At 31.4% G+C, this 24038-nt stretch overlaps 1 protein-coding gene across 4 annotated transcripts in view; it reads right to left on the bottom strand.

The window, feature by feature from the left end:
* HPS4 (Hermansky-Pudlak syndrome 4 protein) overlaps positions 1-24038 on the bottom strand; it is a 122852-nt gene that overhangs the window by 72530 nt on the left and 26284 nt on the right. Inside the window, exon 1 of one of the 4 annotated variants that reach the window (XM_075364762.1) lies at positions 8201-8335. The exons of 2 other annotated variants lie outside the window; for them this stretch is intronic. In XM_075364762.1, coding sequence (XP_075220877.1) covers positions 8201-8208 — 8 coding nt within the window. In that variant the 5' untranslated portion in view covers positions 8209-8335. One more of the 4 variants, XM_075364763.1, reaches the window with a different exon arrangement.

Here is a 24038-nt window from a genome sequence, read left to right as displayed (position 1 = left end):
TTTGTTATAAATGTAATTTGTACATATATTCTCTCCAATAAAATCACAGTAAATAAAACATTAATATTGCTCATGCTTCCACTATGAGGTGATATATTTCACATTATATTTCAAAAAGTTTTTAATTAATTGTTCAAGTGGTACTGACCACTATGGACATTAGTTACAAAAAAATAATGCCAACAGAATGCAGTTAATTACACCCATCATTCTTAACTTACATAATCTGTGGAAATTGATTCATTCAGTGTAAGTTTGGAAACTGGTATTTTAGTTTATTTCACAGCCTTCAATTTCCCAGGATATTACTCTCAGAGATTTTTTAGGTGCTACATAACCATTTAGGATGTATAGGATGCGATTAACTGTAATGCCAAGCTGCTAAGATATCAGCACTTTTTTTTAATTTTTAACCTATTACAAAAGGTAATTATATTTTTTACCTGTATTTTATTGCTATTAATAGAAATAATATTGATTGAAAATTATTAACAAAGTGATAAAAGAATGTAGTTAACAGACTTTGAAAATGATTATATAATGACTTTTTCACCTCAAAGAATGGGATACTATTAATCTGTTGCTTTACACCAATTGTCCCAGACTTTCTTAAGGCTGTAAAACATTTAAGTTACAATTAGCAGTAATCAAAGTTTCCTCTCTGAAGTAATTATGTTCATTATACAGACCTCAGATAAACAGAATGAAGGTGTTTGGGTGAATATTATCTGCATTTAGGAGGGCTTTACAAGCTGATATGCAACATTATATTTGGGTCAGTGATGTCTTACAGAAACAACTTATATTTTATGTCAGGCAACCTACAACAGTTAAGTTACAACAAAACATACATTCTTAAATTGAGCATATTATAAGAAACCTTATTCTATTACTTAATGGATTAAAATAATTTTCATTTAAAATAAATATTTTTACTACTGAAATGGCAAAACTGTAGTCTAACTGAGATACCTAAGACATATATATATAAAAAAATATATAAAGATAAAAATAATTTTATATATATATATATAAAATTATTTTTAAAAACATGATTATTTTAAAAAACCAATAGCAATAAATTTAAATCCTCACAATCAAGAAAATATAAATAACAGTAATGAGAAAAATGTATATAATTAATGAACAAGTAAAATCTGAAAATGAAGACTGGCTTAGGAAATAATAAATTTAATTTAAACAATTAAAATTTAATTTGCACAAAAAATATATTTAAACATGGTACCAAAATGATAAGCTTCATTTTCTATCAGCAGATTAATTCTTTCTTTTCAATTACTAAGGTAATAAACAATGGCCACACAGTTTTAAAATTTGACGTTTTATTATCATATTAAAGAAAAAACACTTCTAAAGATTTTTGTAAAATCACCTGAAGGGGACAAAAGAGAAAAAAGCAGTAAGCAAACAAATTTTTAATTAAATTTAATAAATAAATTTATTTTATGAATATTTTTTTTATATTTCTGAACTTAAGGTATCAGGATTATTTTCCAATCTATCTTAAGATTTTTACTTGTTGCCTAATATTATATTAAAAAAGAGATTAACATTTTTTAAGTACGCATGGCAAATATCTGTCAAAGAGGGAGGAATGTTTTTCATTTACATTTCTATTGATGAAGTACCAACTACAACACTAAATTATTCCCAAAATCACCTCTAACAGCCCTCAGTTCTATTCTTTTTAGGGTGAGTAATCAATCGTTTAACTGCATAATGTATATTCTTATTTATTTTTATTGCATTAAGAATATTATAGCAATATTAAAATTATATGATTAATTTTATTATACCATTATAACCAACTTCAACCATTGCAGAAGTAACATGTACTTAAGCATATATTACAGTTGATCATAGTAATATGTGGCGATTAAAACTATACCCACCTGTATAAAATCTCATAAAATACAGTGAACAGTGTGTTTAATATATATTGTCACGTGTTCACGGTTCAACCAGGATATTGAGAGACTAACAAATACAATGGTTATATATTTACAATTTATTAGTTTTTATGAAAATAGACAAATCAATAATAATAATAATAATAATGACAATATTAATAGACTGAAAATAATAAACAACAAACAATAATAATAAATTACATACAAAATAATATTTCAGATAAGAACAGGATTTTATTTAAGTAGTTAAATCATAAAAACTAGAATACAGACCAATTGACTAAAGCCATTATAACAACCACTAACATTAACACCTTTAACTAGTATAACCAGATAAGATTAGACAAGTTTAAGGTTCATACAATTCCATTTACTGTAAATAACTTTGCTGTTTACAATAGAAATACCCTAACAATCTATGAATGAATTTAATACTATCACTTTTACAGCTGTCTAGCAATAATTCACCAAACAACTTCCTATATTCACCCACTATCCACACTGGAATGCTTGAGACATCATTTTGCATGTTGTTACTTCACACTGACGATAACACAGTTTCACAATCACGTCGAACACCTCGCAGCGCTCGCTTCATACTGACTTTCCGCTGGTCCACGCAGTCTTATATATCCTGACTTGTAGAACCGCAACATTTCTTAACTGTTGAAGCATGTCATCCGCGCCTTACATTTTCTCATAAATTCCTACTCTGGTCCAGTAACCCTTCTCATCAAACAACAGCTGTTACAGGTGTACCACTTACAATATTACAAAGCACGATTTTTAAATGGTCCTGTTAGCCTAGAGAAAAAATCCCTTTTCAGTACCCTTCTGGATTCCTTTCATAAATATTTTCTCATACTTTTTTCTTAATTGTAAAGAATCCATTACTCAGGTGAAACGCTTTGTTTTTTTGTTACGGCTAGTGAAATATTTCACCTGGGTTTCAGCTCTTCTAATAAAACAAAGCCCCACTGTAAATTTTGGGACCCAAATTAAAGAGTACAGTTGGTGGTTTCTTATGAAATTTGAGCTGAGAAAAAGCAAGTCCCAGAACTGTAACTCCAGTAATTTTTAAGTTATCTGACGTAAAACACAAAATTCAGTATCAAAAAAGAAGTTTTTTTAGGTTTGTAGTACAATAGCTTTGTCAAATGACTAATAAATGTGCAAGATTTAACAGAGCTTGTAAAGAATTTAATTCTGAGAGAATTAATGTAAATACAGCCAATAAAAAGTAAATACAAACTTTTAAAAATCGGTTTTTTATTGAGAAGCAAAATAGATGAAAAAAAGATAGAAAATCGTTTCTTTCTGTACCTAATAAACATTATTTTTAATATAGCAAAACAACAAAATAAAATACATGAAATGATAAATGTTAACAGAATAACAAACCTCAATTGTTTGAAATCTCCTCCTTCACAATGTACACAGCACTATGCCTGATGTAAAATATTTCCACTGGATTTCCGTATCATCTCAGGATTGTTTTGTGTAAACTTAATAGCATTTCATGTTTTAATCATGTCTTTTTTATTATTAACTTTTTGTTGGTACACTATTGTTTTCATACAGCCCCAAATGAAGTAATATATTGGCCGAAGTAATATATATGAAGTCACCACAGTCACCTGAGCATTTAAGCAATTTCTAGCTACTAAATAAAAATGCGGCATTGTACAATCATGCTGAAAAATTATTTGCAATCTGGTTTGTAAAAGTACATCCTCCAAAAAAACTGGTAAATTATTTTTCAAGAAATGAACTTATGCTATAAGGTTTTCATTGAAAACAAACAGCCACAGAATTTTGTTATAAATAATGTCACACCAAACATTAATGTGAAATCTATGTTGGAAACTTGTTTCCACAGTACCATGTGGATTGTCTTCACTCCATAAATGACTATTTTTAGAACTGAAGATTCCATTTCTCATAACAGTGGTTACATCAGTAAATAAAATTGAATTTACCTTATCAGCATTGTCTAGAAGCCAATGGCACAAGTTTTACCGGTGGGGGGTAATCTGTTAGCTGCAAATTTGATCCTTCTGCAAGCATAAAGGATAAAGATTTTCTTTCTGTAGGATTCACCACTTTGTTTTTGACAAATGAGCGCAACATAAATTTTTTTTATATACTAGTGCCTGGACTACACTGAATATGCTGAATCATACGATGTTCATCATTAACACGATGATTTGCTTGGCGTTTAACAGAAAATAAACACATTGGAAATGACCAATTCATTCGTTAAGTCCTGAAACACCAAAGCATGTTTAAAAAGAATGTTCATTAGGTACAGAAAGAATAATATGATTTTCATCTATTTTTCTTCAATAAAAAAACCGATTTTTATTTCAATAAAAAACTTCAAGAGTTTTTATTAACTTTTTATGGGCTGTATTTACATTAATTTTCCCAGAATTAAATTCTCTACAAGTCTTGTTACTAAATTTTCCACATTTATTAGTCATTTAACAAAGTTACTGTACTACAAATGTAAAAAAACTTGTTCTTTGACACCGATTTTGTGTTTTACAGCGGATATCTTAAAAACTACTAGAGTTACAGTTCCAGGACCTATTATTTCCCAGCCCAAATTACATAAGGAACCACCAACTGTAATCTTTAATTTGAATCCCAAAATTTACAGTATGGCTTTGTTTTATTAGAAGAGCTGAAACCCAGGTGAAATATTTCACTAGCCGTAACAAAAAACAAAGCGTTTCTAGACCTATGTTAATATGAACTTTTTTCATTATTTTCACCAATAGAACATGTTCTGAAAGTTTTTCTCTTTCTTTGTGGGACACTGTATGTATGTCTGTGTGTGTGTGTGTGTGCGCGCGTGTGCGTGTGTGTGTGCGTGCGGGTGGGGGTGAGGGTGAGGGTGAGTGTATGTATAATTTATATAATATATATATATATATAATTTTAAAAAAGTTTTAAATTGTAATTTTTTTAAAAATTGTTTTATTTCAATTCTTAATTTTCATAAAAAAATAAATTACATATATTATCAAAAAATGTTTATATATATTTTAAATGTCTAGAGTTTAATATGTAGTTTGACATAAACATAAAAAACAAAAATCACAACTGAAAATGTAGGTTGCCACAAAGGGCTATGGTAAAGTTATGAAAAAATAATATAAGTATCATCTTATTTACTTTTTAATTGTTGTACTTAGGTGGATGAAGTTGGATTATATATACAATATATTAGTACAGAGGGATATGGGTCTTGAAATATATATACACACACACACACACACACACACACATACAATACTATTTGTATACAAAGTATTAAATTATAGTTGTTTGCCATTTATATATATATATATACTCATACATATATATATATTTAATGTTCGATTGGTTTATATAATATTCTGGAAGTTACCAGACACCTAATTCAGCTTTCTTAAGATCATGCCATTCAACAAACACAACATGATAGCCCGAAAATTAACATTTGGTGAGTATTGACTACTTATGAGGTGACCAGACCATTCTTCTTTGCTGAGCCAACGATTAGTGCTCATTATCTATATATGTTACAGGTGTACCACAAATTGAACATTGGTAGTTCAACGTTCACTTCCAACAAGATGGTACACTACCACACTGAGGTTTACCTACATGAATAATTTCCTCGACATTGAATTGGCCATGATGGACCAATTCCCTGGCTACCTCAATCCCTGATTTTATGCCATTCGATTTCTTTGTTTTGGGGGGTTGTCAAAGACAGGGCTTACGTAATGAAGGTTGTCAACATCAAAGAACTAAAAAGAAGAATCAAATGTGTAATTAATGGAATAACTCTAGATAATCTTTGTAATGTGTGGCGTGAAATCGAATATCGTCTAGATATTTTACATACCACAAAAGCTGCTCATGTAGAACTTGTCTTAAGTTAATAACTAATGTAAACAAAACTGTTTGAAATTCCCTGTTCAACAATAAAACATGCAGGTAAGTATACTGCTTTGTTTTTTTTTTTATTAACACAGAAAATATGCTGAATAATTTATGATCACCCGTATAACTAGCCTGGCCTCAACTAGTCTACCTCTTTGCAGAAAACAAATGCTAACACTCTGTAGGAGATAATAAACAAGATGGCAAACTATCTTGTCAGGAAAATTGTCCTTCTTCATCATTCACCTCTTTTCCTTATCCTTGATTTCTTTTTTCTCATTACTGGTTCTCTAGTATACATCCAACTGTTAGGTTTCCTCCGCTGAGGATGTTGGGACTGAAGGAGCCAGTTTAGTTTTGATATCTGATAAAGAGGCTGCCCATGGATGTTCATCAATTTTTTCCTTGTCTGATGATTGCATATAAGATTAATGGCTGAAGTACCTATCACATAAAGTTTGCTTAGTCTTAAGAAAGCACTCTGTATCACTCAGATACACCACATCTTGATAAAACATAATATTATGAGCATCATATTGATCAATAAAATCAATTGGTGATTTCGGGAATTCCCAGATGGTTTCAATGTTCCTCTTACGATATTCAATGTTTATCTTATTGATATTCTTCCAAACATATATACATGCAAACAAGCAGATAATCAATATAAAAGAAATAACAATTTTTTAACATCTTTTTATACTGTGAGGTATTAAATAAAGGACACATAGGAAATGAAAAGATATTTAAAACTTACATTAACTTTTATCTGTAGAATATGATGGATGAAGACAAAATATTAAAAAATTAATATTTTAAACCGAATGGAAAATAAACCGAATGTTAAATATTTGTTTTAACACAAAACACATGCATGCAGTGAGTCTACACAAATGTTAATAGAAACACATTAACTCATGAACAGAATAGAGATGAAACAGAAATAGTTTATCTCAGCTAAATACACTTTCGGATATTATTCAAAAAGGTATCATATAATCAAAATGACCAATATTTTAGAAAATATTTCCAGCTTAATTTCAGAAAATACTCAAAACTAGGATAAAAAAAAATAATAATATTCAAGAACTTATAAGCTTATTGCCGTGATGATTACATTAAGAAGGAGGGAGAGCTCTAAAAACTATATTAAAATAACATCACAGCCACCAATTCAAACTGTATACTACATTTAATAAATAAAATCATCATAATTGCATGTTTTTCTAAAAAATGTAATACCCATTAACTTTCACAGTAAAGCTAGATAAATGAATGCAATCAGGGAAACAGTTTGTATAACATTATAAGCAGGTGCATTTGAACATAATCAAAGAAAACATCAATAGAAACGTAAAATGATCTGCAAACACTACATCCACAACAAATCTGTTGCAACCAACTTATTCAATAATTTTTCAGGCACATCTAAAATGTGTATTTTTTAGTATAATATCTTCTTCAAAACAGATTCAACAAAGACTGATTAATATAATTACAACTAATAATAGAAAATAGTTGCTGAAATAATAAAATTAAATACAAAAATTGAAGTTGTAAGAAATATTTAAACTATTTATAATACGGATTTAATTAGTTATAGATTTATTTATTTAAGCGCCTATTGCCCTTTATTCTTTTAAGAATTCAACTAATTTATAAAGTATGTATGACTAATACTGCACAAAACTACAAAATATAATTTGCTTTATACGCAACCTATACAATTTATGACAATCTACAATAAACTATAATTTAATATGGAACGCTACAGTAACTGAAGAAATAACAACTGCATAATTAAACAAATACCTTCAAATAAAATACACAACATAACATTAATTTTCTGGCACAAGAGAAAATAAATATACACAAATTACTATCGTTATTATATATATACTCATTCATTCTAATTAGATTTACTTTTAAAGTAAAAAAACATTTTAAAATCTCAGCAATGATGGTTATTAAAAAATTATGGATTTTTGTTACATAACACAGTTTCTTATTACATAACTACAGTATATTACTTCATTTAAGCTATGAAAAAGACCAGAAGTAAATTAAAATATAAAACTGATTTTACAAAACAAATACGTGCATTATTGCTAAATCTTAAAAACAGGAGTTAACATATTAAACATTAAATAAAACGACATAACCAATGAAACTGTGAAAATCTACTAAAAATATAATTACCAGAGCATTTCTTTTAAATAGATGTTAACGTTATTTACAAATTATCTCTTTACTGTAATCAAACACAAAAATTACGTCAAAATTCAGCAAAAAACTTAAATTTAAGTTACAGGACGCTATACGTTTGAACTTACTTTGCCATTGGCAGCAATCTTTTAAACCAAGCTTATGACACTTGAATACTCGTTATAATTATGAAATAAAACTAAATATTAAAATTGTATAACCTTTCAATCACAAGAACACAACTTTGACAACCTATCTTCAACACTAAAAAAGCACATGTGCAGAAGACTCGTGCCATATGAACAAATGCTTCATTTAACTCCGAGAACAAACACTAGGCTGCTACTAGTTACTATGTAGTGCTGCTTTTGCAAAAGTATACAAAGTGTTTCACGTGGAATCTGCAAATTTTTACTGGCGTATTCCGCCTATTAAAACAATTAAAAAATTGCATATAAACAGAGATCTAGAAACGCTTCGTTAGCCAGTTACGACTAGCAAAAAATTACGCCTGGATCTCAGCTCCCCTAGTGAAATGAGGTCGTACTGAAATTTTTGGACGTTAATTTAGAGGCGAAATTAATTAATCAGGTTTTTGACATGAAAAATTCAGTAAGATAGTTCTCACAACTGTATCTCCTTTAGTTTTTAAGATATCTGATTTAAAACCCAAAATTAGGGGTCCAAAAAACAACTTTTAAATGCATAAACGTTTTCTATAAAACTTGTAGATAATTTAATTCCTAAAAAAGTGATGTAATCAATGTCAATGAACGCTGAGCACAATGTGTTCACATTCGTTTTTATTGAAAACCAAATACAACTAAATATAACTAGCTAGCAGAACTGTAGTTTTTACACATTGTTGAACTAATGTTTTGTTTTGTGCTGCGGTATGAAGTTCAAGTGAAATAATACTGAGAAGAGTAGAAATTGTTAGGTACTAAGTATTTTTGGTGTAATAACGTTCATATTTATTTCACTTTATTTTATTGTGTTAAGTTAATCTTGATTTGCAATAACCGTAAAAAATGCCGAATAAATTTACGAACGAGGAACAGCAGATATACAATTTGTCTACGGGTTCTGCAATGGTAATGCTTATGAAGCTGTTGAGTTATATCGCATACGATTTACTTACTAATCGAATTATTTCTAACAGACAGGTATTTACAGATATCTGAGAGAACGTGGGTCATTTGTATTACATTCTGAACGGGAACGCAAGACACGAACAGATATTGTTACAGTGAAGTCCTTCAAGTACTTGAAGATTTTCTGCGCTTGTACGTATTCCGCGTGTTAGCATATGGAGAACATTACGTCATGAACATCATTATCCATATCATCTTCAGCCTGTACATCAAGAAGAACGCGATCACAATCAGAGAATTAATTTCTGCCATTAGTTACTGCGTAACAATGTATTAGAAACTCAAATACTTCTTTGTGATAAAGCAACACTTACACGTAATGGTATAAACAATTCAATAAACAATCATATTTGGAATGACACCAATCCGCACGCCACCTCACAATCAAACTACCAATTTCGGTTTTCGATAAATGTCTGGTGCGGTGTAGTAGGAAATATTGTGATTAGGGACCTTACGTCCTTAATCATCGATTGTGTGGTGAGGCCTACCTAGATTTTCTTCAAAATGAGCTTCCTATATCTTTAGAGGATGTTCCACTGGTAACGCGAAGAATTATGTTTCCAACATGACGGCGTAATTTTTTGCTAGCCGTAACTCGCTAACGAATCGTTTCTAGAAATATGTTTATATGTAGTTTTTTCATTGTTTTGATAAGCGGAATACGCCTGTAAAGTATTGCGGATTCCTCGTGAAACACTCTATATAACCAGTTTGTTATTCACGTTAATTATTCAGACGAGGGAAACCTACTTTTCTTTATAATGTTGATAAATTTCTTTCATGGTCATTGGGGGCTCTTACAATCTAGTTGAAGAATTCGTTTTATTCAATTCAAGTAACTAGAAATTAATAAAATCATTTTCATGTAGATGGGATATTAATTTCATTTAATTCTACATTCTGAGAAAAAAAAGTTAATTATATAAAATTAGGGACTCACATTACCACTTATAGTGTTGAATTACAAAATTTTTGGTGAGGATATATTAACTTATGAGGGATGTAACTCAGGTGAAACGGCGGTTCTGACGAATAATTTCAATTGTAATGAATAATAATTAATTAAATATGATATATTTCAAATTTCATCAAAATCAGAGGCGCGTCCCTAATTGTATATAATTACTGAACAAAGATGTTTGCTGCAAAAAGCACTAAAGTTCATGTCACAAAAAGTGATAAGGTAAGTAGTGATTTACTCTTCAATACTGTTTTTAATACATAAACGTTCAAGTTTATTTTACTTGAAAATAAACTATTTTACAGCATAAAAAAATTTAATAAATTAAGAATGTTTTTCTTTTCTTATAAGAATAATGAAGAGACATTTTAACTGTATTAACTCTTCTTTTTTCTGTTTTGCCTCTGGAACCAATATAAGGTATTACTTCAGAAGATATATGTATGAATGTAAATGAAGTACAGTATTGTACAGTCTCAGGTTGACCATTCCCAAAATGTGTGGTTAATTGAAAGCCAACCACCAAAGAACACTGGTATCCACAATCTGGTGTTCAAATCTGTATAAAAGTAACTGCCTTTACTAGGATTTGAACCTTATAACTATCGACTTTGAAATCAGCTGATTTGCGTTGACAAATTCACTTAGTGTATCAACTGTAAAATGATTTTACTATCAAAATATTTTTTTATAGTTCCAAAAATTTATTCAAACATCTGCATATTCATTCACAACTTTGTAATTAGCCTAGCTCAAAAAAAATATGTGCATAAAAAATGCATTCTTTATTGTACTGGTTATGAATACCACTGTGGTATTATTTAACTTTAATCAAATTAAAGTTAATTTGATGGCTGTTGTTGGATCAGCTATCAGGGGCTGCCCCTGGAGATGGGGTGTGCTCGCCAAATTTAGTTGGAGTGTACTAGGGAAATAAAATACCCAGGGTGGACAAAAACTAGTGAGGATAGCCAACGGCCCTGAAGGTAAAAGAGGAATACTTCCCAACAATGGAAGGGGCGGATGAGCATAAGGAGATAACCCATTAAAATCCAGGGTAGTTACAGTAGGTACAGCTATGTAAACTGGAGAGGAATTCTATGAGAATGGAACTCTTAAAAGAAATTCCACTGGTTCTCCAGGTTGGGCTTGGTGTTACCAACTCTACCCTTGAAAAGAAAACTGCTATGAAACCAAATGATGAGCCTTTGATTAGTTTTAGAACTATACATAACAAAAATGTACATGTCAAAAAAATGAGACTGGAAATGGAAACATACTCTAAATATTCCATCCTGGAATATGAAATGTTAAAAGCAGGGAAAATTATGTAGGTAGGTGATGAAATAAAGTATAATGTTGATATAATAGCACTACGAGAGGTCAGATGAAGAGGAACGGGTAGACTGGACAAAAAGGATTATAGCCTGTATTACAATGAAAACGAAGAAAGATGTGGCAGGTGTGGAATAGCTTTCATGTTAAATGCAAAAGTGAAAAGACATCTGTTGGCTTTTGAGCACATATGTAAAACAAAAATTAAAGGATGATTCAGGAATATAACTATGACTTCAGCCTTTGTGCCAACAGAGGTGGAAAAAGGAATCTTCTATGAAAATCTGGCCAGGGTGTGCTGCAGAATTCCAAAATATGATATGCTGTTGTTGTTGGGAGATTTTAACGCGAGAATAGGGAAGGAACCTTTTCTAGCAGAAGTAGTAGGAAAGCACACACTCCATGAAGAAAGCAATGAGAATAGAAGAATGCTGGCACAGAAGCAACCTGTGCTGGCAAGTTGCCAGCACAGTGTTTGAACATAAAAAAATCCATCTGAAATATGGAAGAAAAGAAAATATATCAATTATCATGAAAAAATACAGATGTTTTGAATATATTAGATGTATGGATGACACTCTATTAGTACTTAAAAAAGAAATAAATAATAATGAAGAAGAGATTCTGGAATAAATTAACAAATACCACCATAACATTAAATATACAATGGAAAAAGAGAAAGACAAAACTATTAATTTTTTAGATCTAACAATAAAAGGAAATAATAGTAATCTAGATTTTGAAATATACAGAAAAGAAACCATTACATATAACATCACAGCTTACGATTCAAATCACCCAACAGAGCAAAAATTAGATACATGATAGACTATATAAATTACCATTAAAAAAATCAGCATATAAAAAAGAAATGAGAAAAATAAAAAATAAATGAAATTAAAACATCAAACAAGAAAGAAACCTTTAAATGGAGTAAATTAACATTTACTGGAAAAGAAATTTACCCAATTAAACAATTCTTTAGTAAATACAATATAAAAATGGTTATAAATACAAATAATAAACTAAAAAAGATTTTTAATAGTAACATAGAAGAAAAAGATATATACAACAGTAAAGGTATTTACAAAATAAAATGTAAATGCAATGCAATGCAACAAACACTGAACAAACGGAATAACATTAAAATTAAGATATAACAATCACATGAGATCTTTTAAAAATCAAAAAAAATTATTCTAATAATGAAACTCATAATAAAAGAAACATGTATCCAAATGAAAATTTAAAAATCAATGAAATTAATTCACAAATGTGTTAAAAGAAGAATGAACATTTTAGAAAATCTAGAAATCTTTTAATTAATAAGTAACAATAGAACGATCATAAATGAACAGATCAACAATCAAGTGGATGTCCTTTTCAAGAACCTCAATTTATTGAAAACAGGAAATATATAAAGTAAAAAGATAACTATAACCATTAATAACAAATAAGAAGAAGGTCAGATAAGGCATAATGTCAAATATAGGGAGGGGTGTTGACTAAACACTAAAGATTAACAGAAACTTAAAAGTACCAGTATAGTAAGTATAGGCAATGGAGTGGTTTCAAAATGTGTCAACAAGTGATAAAAAATGAAGCGTAAGATATGTAAGCAAACCCACCAGGTTGGTCTAGTGGTGAACACGTCTTCCCAAATCAGCTGATTTGGAAGTTGAGAGTTCTAGCACTCAAGTCCTAGTAAAGTCGGTTATTTTTACATGGATTTGAATACTAGATCGTGGATATCAGTGTTCTTTGGTAGTTGGGATTCAATTAACCACACACCTCAGGAATGGTCGAACTGAGACTCTACAAGACTACACTTCATTTTCACTCATACATATTATCCTCATTCATCCTCTGAAGTATTATCTGAAAGGTAATTACCGGAGGCTAAACAGGAAAAAAAAGAAAGGAAGGTAAGCAGTACTAAACATAGAAACTATAGTAATCTTAGCAGAAAAGATAATAATAATTATCTTATCAACAACAATTATAAAAAGATACTCCTGGGTATCTGGAAAATGCCAGAAACTCATATGGTCAACCAAATTGACCACTTGCTGGTGTCCAAAAGATATGCAAGCTCCATAGAAAATGTTAGAACAGCACGAGGCCCCAACTGTGACTCTGATCATCACTCTGATCAGTCACAGTTGGGGGCCTTGTGATAATTTTATGATCAGAGCTGCAGTTTTGCAAAAGATGTCAATAACTAATAGAAGACTAAAATGAAGAAGACTGAGATGGGACATAGAGAAATTAATAGATGAGGAAGGAGGGAAAGGTATCAGAATGCTCTGAAAGGAAAACTCGAAGATGCCCAAAGGCAAATAGAGAGAAGAAGGTGATGTAGATAGGATGTGGAATGCCACGAAACAGGCAATGTTAAAAGCAGCAAAGGAGACCATTGAAGAGAGAAGAATGGGAAGGAATATAGAATGGTTTGGAGAGTGTAGAAAAATGGTGTTAAAAAAGAATCAGCTTAGAGTGGCGATAATCCAGAGAGAAACAGGACTCAGTAAAGAGGCTAGGAGAGCAGCTAATACGGCAATAAGAAGGAAAAAGAGAGAGTACATGAAAAGTAAGTTAGAAAGCATAGAAGAACTCAATAGAGCAAATGAGTCGAGAAGATTCTACAAACCTATTAGAGTAATGAATACTGGATACTGGACTAATGTCAGGGAATGAGGATAAGGAAGGAAACATAATAGCAGAGGAAAGGAAGATAATGGAAAGATGAGCTGAACACTTTGAACAGCTGTGCTCACAGAATAAAAATACCCAGAAAGTAGAAGACTGGGTACCAGAGTACCGTACAGCTGAAGAAGTGCCAGAGCCTGCCTTTGGGGAGGTTATTGAGGTGGTGATAAAACTGAAAAGCAGGAAGGCAGCTATGAGGATTCAATGATAGCAGAAATGTGGAAGTATGGTAGAGAGGAACTGGCAAGGTGAATACACAAACTGATCCTGTTGATTTGGAGAGAAGAAGATGCCAAGAGACTGGAGGAAAGGATTGGTGTACCCTATATACAAGAAAGGTGACAAGTTGACCTGCACCAATCACCGAGGCATTACTCTGTTGAATGTAGCCTACAAAGTCTTCTCTAGAGTCCTGACAATTAATTAATTAAGATTAAGCACTTTGGTGGAAGGAATAGATAGAGAATACCAGTGTGGATTTAAACCTGGTAGAGGTACCATAGATCAAATATTTGTGCTATGGCACACCATAAAGAAGTTCTATGAACATGACTTAAGTTACATTTGTTATCTATTGACTTTAGACAAGCCTTTGACAGGCTGAGTAAAGTTAAAGTATTAAATGCTCTAGAGAGTTACGGTATTCCCAAAACGTTGGCGAGAATGGTCATGTCCAATAGTGTAGGTGTGGTATTGAGCGATGGAAGAACGAGTAGAGTTTGACACAGCAGAGTCAGGCAGGAGGATGTGCTCTCAGCTATGCTCTTTAACCTGGCACTTCAAAAGGCAGTGGAGAACATTGATATGAGAGGAATTATCATAAACAGAATGGTTCAAGTACAGGCATATACAGATGATGTTCTGGTAGCAAGAAACAAAGAAGCCTTGAAGGGAAATTTGCACAGAGACAAAGAAGGTTGAAGAATTTACTTTAAACAGTAAATATATCATTACCTTTATTTTTAAATTAATTTTTTATTCTTAAGAAGAAATTTGCATTAGTTCTTTTATCGATTCCTTTTTTTTTTTCTTCTCTCTCTTCTCTCTTCTTTTTCCTGTTTAGCCTCCGGTAACTACCGTTTTTAGATAATACTTCAGAGGATGAATGAGGATGATATGTATGAGTGTAAATTAAGTGTGGTCTTGTATATTCTCAGTTCGACCAATCCTGAGATGTGTGGTTAATTGAAGCCCAACCACCAAAGAACACCGGTATCCATGATCTAGCATTCAAATCCATGTAAAAATAACTGGCTTGACATGCCTTTTTTTTTTCTTAGACTGCAGACATTTGACTGGTTTGATGCATCTCTCCAAGATTCCGTATCTAATGCTAGTCGTTTCATTTCAGTATACCCCCTACATCCTACATCCTTAACAATTTGTTTTACATATTCCAAACATTGCCTGCCTGCACAATTTTTTCCTTCTACCTGTCCCTCCAATATTAAAGCGACTATTCCAGGATGAATTAATATTGGCCTATAAGTTTGTCACTTCTTTTAACTATATTTTTCCAAATGCTTCTTTCTTCATCAATTTGCCGCAATACCTCTTCATTTGTCACTTTATCCACCCATTTGATTTTTAACATTCTCCTATAGCACCACATTTCAAAAGCTTCTAATCTATTTTTCTCTGGTACTCCGATCATCCAAGTTTCACTTCCATATAAAGCTATGCTCCAACATATACTTTCAAAAATGTTTTCCAGATGTTTAAATTAATTTTTGATGTAAACAAATTATATTTCTGACTGAAGGCTTGTTTCGCTTGTGCTATTTGGCATTTTATATCACTCCTGCTTCATCCATGTTTAGTAATTCTACTTCCAAAACAACAAAATTCTTCTATCTCCATAATCTTTTCTCTTCCTCTTTTTACATTCAAGGGTCCATCTTCGTTATTTCTACATTTCATTACTTTCGTTTTGTTCTTGTTTATTTTCATGCGGTAGTTCTTGCGTAGGACATCAAAAAAAAGTTTTCTTTTACTTCGTACAAGGAAGTAAAAATAATTACTACGTAACATGTATTCATCCACCAGTAAGGGCATCCTGGTTGAATGAACACTGTCTTTTTGTCTACTACTGCACAGATTGTCAGTTCCTGTAGATCATCAGCAAATTGTAGCATCTTTATCTTTTCACTTTATACTGTTACTCTGGATCTAAATTGTTCTTTAACATCATTAGCTGCTAGTTCTATCTAAAAATTAAAAAGTAACGGGGATAGGGAACATCCTTGTCGGACTCCCTCTCTTATTGCAGCTTCTTTATTATGTTCTTCTTCATTATTACTGTTGCTGTTTGGTTCCTGTAAATGTTAGCAATCTTTCTTCTATCTCTCTATTTGAACCCTAATATTTTTAAAATACTGAAGATTTTATTCCAGTCTATGTTATTGAATGCCTTTTCAAGGTCTATAAATGCCAAGTATGTTGGTTTGTTTTTTTTTAACCTTCCTTCTACTACTAATTTGAGCCCTAATATTGCTTCCCTTATCCCTATACTTTTCCTGAAACCAAATTGGTCTTCTCCTAAAACTTCTTCCACTCTCCTCTCAATTCTTCTGTACAAAATTCTAGTTAAGATTTTTGATGCAGGGCTAGTTCAGCTAATTGTTCTGTATTCTTCACATTTATCCATTCCTGCTTTCTTTGGTATCAAGACTATAACTGTTTATGAAGTCTGACGGAACTTCACCTTTTTCATAAATATTACATACTAGTTTGTATAATCTATCAATCACTTTCTCACCTGCACTGTGCAGTAATTCTACAGGTTCTGCCACTCAAATCTTTTAATGCTCTCTCAAATTCAGATCTCAGTATTGTTTCTCCCCTTTCACACTTCTTCCTCTGTAACACCGTTTTCTAATTCATTTCTTCCGTATAACTCTTCAATATATCCTACCACCTATCGACTTTGCCTTTCGTATTATAAATCGTGTACCATCTTTGTTTAACACATTATTAGATTTTAATTTATTTACTCCAAAATTTTCCTTAACTTTCCTGTATCCTCCGTCTATTTTACCAATGTTCATTTCTCTTTCCACTTTTCTTTAATCCAGTCTTCTTTTACTGGTTTGCACTTCCTGTTTGTAGTATTTCTTAATTGTCAATAGTTCCTTTTACTTTCTTATCACTAGCATTCTTATATTTTCTACATTCATCCATCAGCTGAAATATAGCATCTGAAATCCAAGGTTTTCTACCAGTTCTCTTTGTTCGGCCTAAGTTTGCTTCTGCTGATTTAAGAATTTCATTTTAACATTCTCCCATTCTTCTTCTACATTTTCTACCTATCTTTTTTACTCAGACCTCTTGCAATGTCCTCCTCAAAAATTTTCTGTACCTCCACTTCCTCAAGCTTCTCTGAATTCCACTGATTCATCTGACACCTTTTCTTCATGTAAACCCCAATCTACATTTCATTATCACTAAATTATGGTCACTATCAATGTCTGCTCCAGCGTAAGCTTTGCAGTCAACAAGTTGATTTCTAAATCTTTGCTTAATCATGATATAATCTATCTGATATCTCGCAGTATCACCTGGTTTTTTCCATGTGTATATTCTTCTATTATGATTTTTAAAGTGGGTGTTGGCAATTACTAAATTATATTTCATGCAAAACTCGATAAGTCGGTCCCCTCTTTCATTCCTTTTGCCCACCCTGTACTCACCCACTATACTTCCTTCCTTGCAATACTTACATCCTAATCTCCAACTATTATTAAATTTTCATCCCCTTTTATGTGTTTATTAATTTCTTCATATACACATAACATTTTTCTTAACATGTACACTTTTTCAATACAAAATTTTTTTCTGTTTAATAAATTTATTATTATATTTTGATATTAACAGATTATAATTGTATTTCTTGATATTTTAAAAAAGTACTGCCCACCTTTTATTTTTTTAAGAAATTCTAAATCTTTTCTTGATTATTCTTTGTGCAGGTTTCAACAATGTATGAATATCATTCATTATCAAAATTGTATCTGCTTTTATACACACAAAAACAATTCCATTATTTTTTTTTCTATGATGTTCTCAATAGTTTGAACTGCTATAAGGGACTAAATTTTCAACCATATTTGTTCAAGTTACCAACTTTAATTCATATCACCCACCAGCTGACATCCAACATATCATTTTTATAAAATGTTATTAGAAACTAATCAAAAAACCTGTTGTGCTGTAATATTATTGTTTTATTTCTTAATTACCATATTCCCAAGCAACTGCTCGCAAATTGATTGTAGGCAGAGCCTGTGCAGTTATAGCTAATTCTGATAAAAATAGTTAACTTAAACTAAGAGCAGGTATCCTGTCATGACATAATAATGGCAGGGATAGAAAAAAATTGCTGTTATTGATAAATTTAAGCATTACCTCATTCCACCATTTCTGCAAAAAAAATTAGTTTCAATGATACACATGCAAGTAACTACTGTCCATTTTTTTGGCACTATATTTATGAATTTAAATCAAACTTTGAATGTTTCCTCAATAAAAAATATATATATTAGATGATTATTCATCACATACGCCTAAGTAAGTCTTGTATATAGGAGGAATATGATATGATAAAAATATTTGTAGCATGTGAAAAATTCCAAGTCTGATTGGGATATGAACTCAGAATTTTCTGGATGAAAGACAAAGATGCTACCACTCAATATGTTTAATTTTGGTTTTTATACAGGATGATTTGCAAAAATTACATTTGTATTAGTAACACATGCAACTAAAAATAACAATTAGTACAAGAGAAAAACTCAAAATTTGATGTAAATTCATAAATCTAATATTACAAAAATGAACACCATTTTGTTGATACATTGTTAAAACAGATATATTCTGATCTGTGAATAGGAATAGTTTATAATAAAAAACAAGTATCATCAGACATAATTAAAATTTTTTAGATTATATTACTCCAGTCACAACTACAAAATTTTATAGATGACCCCTAGTGTCTTCATTCCTATTCTTCCCACTTTGTTGAAATGAGTTACAGGTATATCTGATTATGAGTCAAGAGGTCTGTTATAACTAGTCTACAAGGTTTTACATTACAAGGAAGAATGATGTTTCAAAAAAGAGGCACAAGGGACGTTTTGGCCAGTAGGTAGGGGTGTTTGAGTGTACAGCTGAAGCTATCTAATTATGGTGGCATCTAGTCATCTAGTCAGGGTAGTACAATAAGGAAGTTTCAATGTATTCATGACACTAATTGTTTTATTTTCATATTTATAGTTAAAATTACAAACTTGTATATTACACAACAGTTATAAATTAAACTAAGGAAAAAATGAATAATTATACTACACATTCATAACATAGAACAAAGTTAACTGAAATGAAAAAAATACAAAGTGCATAATAAGAGTGTTTTTGGTATGACCATAAAAATGATTAGTTTACAATTTATTTATTTTTTTTTAATTTAGTTAAATAACAGATACTAAGCTTGTAATAGTGATACACAACTGAGAGGATTGTTTTAGAAAAAGCGACAGGACAATGTTTTATTTATAACATCAATGTTAGAGAATCTTTAACATAAAGATTCTGTAAGTTTATAATATGTTATTGTGTTTTATTACAATTGGCTAAAAATACAGAATGGAAGATATAGTCTAGGAATTTGGGGTGAAAAATAAGCAATTGCTAAAATGAATCTAAGACCAAAGGATATCAAGTACGTTAAGATATAGAAAAGGTAGTTGGGTTGGAATGAGAAGAAACTGTTTACTGAAGCATTGTATAAAAAATAATGTTAATGAAAACAAATAACAAAAAGATACCTGACTGTAGACAATATCTAGAGAAGGCCAAACATGAGAAGATTTCTGAGCAGAAAAACTAACGATGATACTATGATGATCAAAATTGGAAATTCTAGTTGACTTAATCTTTAAAAACAGAACTACTTTTCAGTTTAAAATATCAAAAGAACACATGTACATATGCACAAGTTAATATGTTATAAATGTTAATTTTAAACTTAAAATGGATCAGAATTACAGAGGTACAAAGATACACAAACAAAAAATATTGAAGGAAAAGTAGTTTTTTTTTTTATAACATTACATGGTGAAAAGTTACTGATTGCTAATAAATTCAAAATATCTAAGGATAAACTGTAGAGAAGGATAAAGGGCTAGAGAATGACCTAAAATAATTTATAGGTAAGTGAACTGGAGAGATATAAGCAATATGATGTGTGATAACTAAGCAAGTGACTAGTAGGTAAACCTACAGCATATATTGTAACTGACTTAAGTATGTTGGAAGAGAAATCTGGAAGTTGGAGTGGAAAAAAAAGAAGGTTTTCAATGCAAGACAGAAGGAAAATGGTAAGTTGACCAGAGAAAGAACAAGGAAATGGTTTGAAATAATGAAGCTCAAAGAAAATTGGGACATAAACAATGGAATCCCATATAACAAGGGATATGGCAAAGCTGATGATATCAATTTTTAATATTATCTTCAGTTCCAAATAATAATATTATCTTCAGTTTCCTAGATGTGTATTACAAAGGAGTTGACTTAATTCTCTCCACATACTAAAAAAAAAATTACTCTTATCATTCTAGGCCAAATTTGCAATATGAAATACCATTTTTCAGTAGTTCATCACCAATAATTAAAATTATTTTACAAAACATATTTCAGTTTTCATTGTTATATTTTAAAATTTCTGTTCTTACTTTAATCAGATTTAACAATTTAAAATAAAACTTGATAAAGCTTGATTAAGCTTGAATAAAGCTTGATTGTTTTTCACATATAGGAATATACACGAGTTGTTCCAGACTACTTATACCGATACAGAGGTTAACAATCCAAAACAAAATGTTTATACCTAGAACAATCAAATCTTGACCTTCTGATGAGATAGAAAATAATTCAGTGCTACCCTGTCCCTCCTTTACTCTACCTACTAGTACTTCTGTTGAGGCAATTCAATCTCACTGATTCAGTGCATGGATGTAAAGAAATAACCAAGTCACTGTTTTGGCTCTGCAATTTCCTATTTTTGCAATATGGGATTTAATTTCCCTTTCAATTTTCTATTATCATTTGACTGTTTCATAACCCTGAGAATTATTATCAAGGTCACCACTTAATAGCAGTCTTGCTGTAGCCTTCTCTATGTTAAAAAAAATCATTACCAATTATCTTTTCTCTAAATACTGTTTTCCTGCCCTCATTATGGAGGTATTTATAAAATAGGGCCAATAAAAATGACAATTTCTTTCATTCTGGTTAAGACCCTTCCTTCCTGAAAAAATTTTTGTTCCCCTAAAGTTTAGACATTTATTTAAAATCTCATATTTAATGCAGCCAGAAAAAAGTAATAAAATTATTGGATGACATTTCTCTGCTGCCATTTTATCCCATTTAAACATTTTAAAAAACTGTTAATGTTATGGTTTTGTAGCTGTATTCCTAAATTTTTTAAAAGATTTTGCGACTGCTGTTTTCAAATGAGGGCCACAACTTTCTTCAACTCTTCAATGTTATTAGATTACTATTTTTTACAAGTTTGCCAAATAAAATTTCCTGCTGTTTAAGGAGGCAATATTTGTTAAACAGTTGACCAGTGCAGGGACTAATTGTCTCCGGGGATAAGTGTCTCTATCAAGTGCCAATGACCTCAAACAAGGACAGATGAAGGAGAGGGCACTATCTTCCCCTTGAGGTGGGAAATACCCTCAAAGACGGATGAACTGAAGGGTCAACAGTGTAGGATGGAAAAGGAAAGAAACCACTCCATTAGTCCATAAGGATATTCAAAGTATCAGCAGTTGAAATTATGGAAGGCATGCTTTAAAGTCTTCGAAGTAATATTTCCCCATTCAGATCTCTAGTTGGGAACTACTAAAGATCTAGCTCTAACAAGGCAGAAACCTAAGAAAGAGACAGGTAGTAGATGAGGAACATGGAATGTCTGCACATTGCTTCAATGTGAAGCTTGAAAATCTAAAACTAGAAATGAATAAGATGAAACTGAATCTTCTTGGAATTGCAGAAAAGAGATTTTTGGAGTGGGTAGTCTGTACTACCCACTCCAAATAAAGTGATACACATGGGAATAGAGGAAAGTCTAGACCAGGGAGGGATGGGGGAGATGTTGAAGAGAGGACTGGGGATGTTTTGATAATCGCTTATAATGAGCTGAATGAAGGCATTAAGCTTGTAAACAGTGATTCAAATCTCATCATTACGGAAGACTTAATGCTGTGGTGGGAGAGGGAATGGAAGGAGTGGTCAGGTCATGTGGTATGGGAAAAGAAATGAAGATGGAGAATGTTTGGTAAAGTTCTGTTCAAGACACAAACTGATAGTAGCTAACACTTTATTTCAGCAACATCCACATAGATGTTACACTTGGATAACTCCTGGACACCTAAGGTGATACCAGACAGATTATATTTTGGTCAAAGTTGATTTAAGAATTAGGTCAAAGACTATACAGCATATTCAGTCCTGATATAAATATGTGGTTATAAGTGAATGAAGTCTGAAATTTAAAAGACTAATGAGAAGCAAGGAAAAAGGCAAGTGGAATCTGAGACGTCTTCATCTATAAAGAGAGAATACGAAAAGAAGACAGATGAAAGGAGAGTGAATTATCGTGAAGGAGTTGTAGAAAAGAAATGAGATGCGATCAAAAAGTGATAATCAGAAACAGCAGAGGAAGTGCTTAGGAATCCAAAATGCATGATTCAAAGGGAGTGGATTACAAAAGAACTGATCCAAATGACAGAGCACAGAAGGGAACTAAAGAGGACAGAAACAGAGGAAGGTAGAAGGGAATACAGGAAAGTAGAAAATGCTATTAATAGAAAAGCAAAGGAAGCCAGAGAGATTTCTACAGGAATGATGCAAAGATGTTCATGGATTAATTAAGCTAACAGTCTGGAAATAGCTTATAAAACACTTTTTTGGGGATAGGAGAATTGCGTGCAATAGAATTTTGAAAGAAGAAAACTCTATAGCTTATGAATAGGAAGAGATGGAAAGAATACTTAAGAGAAATTATATGATGGACCAGACATGAAAGATGTGATGTAGGTTGAAGAGAATGTGAACTTTTGAAGAATTGGGCAATAGTATATTGAGAAGTGAAACTGACCAAACAGTTCAAACCTTGTCATAAAAGACAAGAAAGTATCTGGAGTTGGTGAACTACCAGCAGAACTAATAAAATCAGCAAGAAACAATGTAAGGATCTAATGTATGAGTTACTCTGCAAAATCTATGAAGCTGGTGTATTGACTGACTATTTCAAATGTATATTATCACTCCAATACCAAAAAACTCTCAGCAAAGAAATGCGAATAGTACCGTACCATAAGCCCTATACCCGATGCATCAAAAATCCTCACAGCAATAATCTTAAAAACACTAGTAGGGAAAGTGGAGAGTATACTTTTAGATCAGTTTTACTTCAGGAAGGAAAAAGGTTCACAAGAAGCTTTAAGACAGATAACAGAGAAGCGAATAAGGACACATTCATTGCGTTTATTGACTGAAAAAATATTTGATAGAAAGGAGACATTTTGTTAATATAATGAGAATGATAGGAGTTAATTACCAGTATCATTGGGTGATGTGGAAAGTATACAAGGATGAGGTGGCAGTTGTGAGGTGTGGAGACTACCAACAGGAAGCAAAGATAAAGATAAGTGTTAGGCAAGGGCACTCACTGTCAGCTATGTTGTTCAACGCATATTCACAACTACGAATAAATGAATTAAGAGATAGTAGATGCAGTTA

The sequence above is a fragment of the Lycorma delicatula genome, chromosome 4, assembly GCF_047948215.1.
Source record: "Lycorma delicatula isolate Av1 chromosome 4, ASM4794821v1, whole genome shotgun sequence".
In the NCBI taxonomy this organism is placed as follows: Eukaryota; Metazoa; Arthropoda; class Insecta; order Hemiptera; family Fulgoridae; genus Lycorma; species Lycorma delicatula.
The sequence above is the reverse complement of the archived record's forward strand: the minus strand, read 5'-3'. Positions and strand labels throughout refer to the sequence as shown.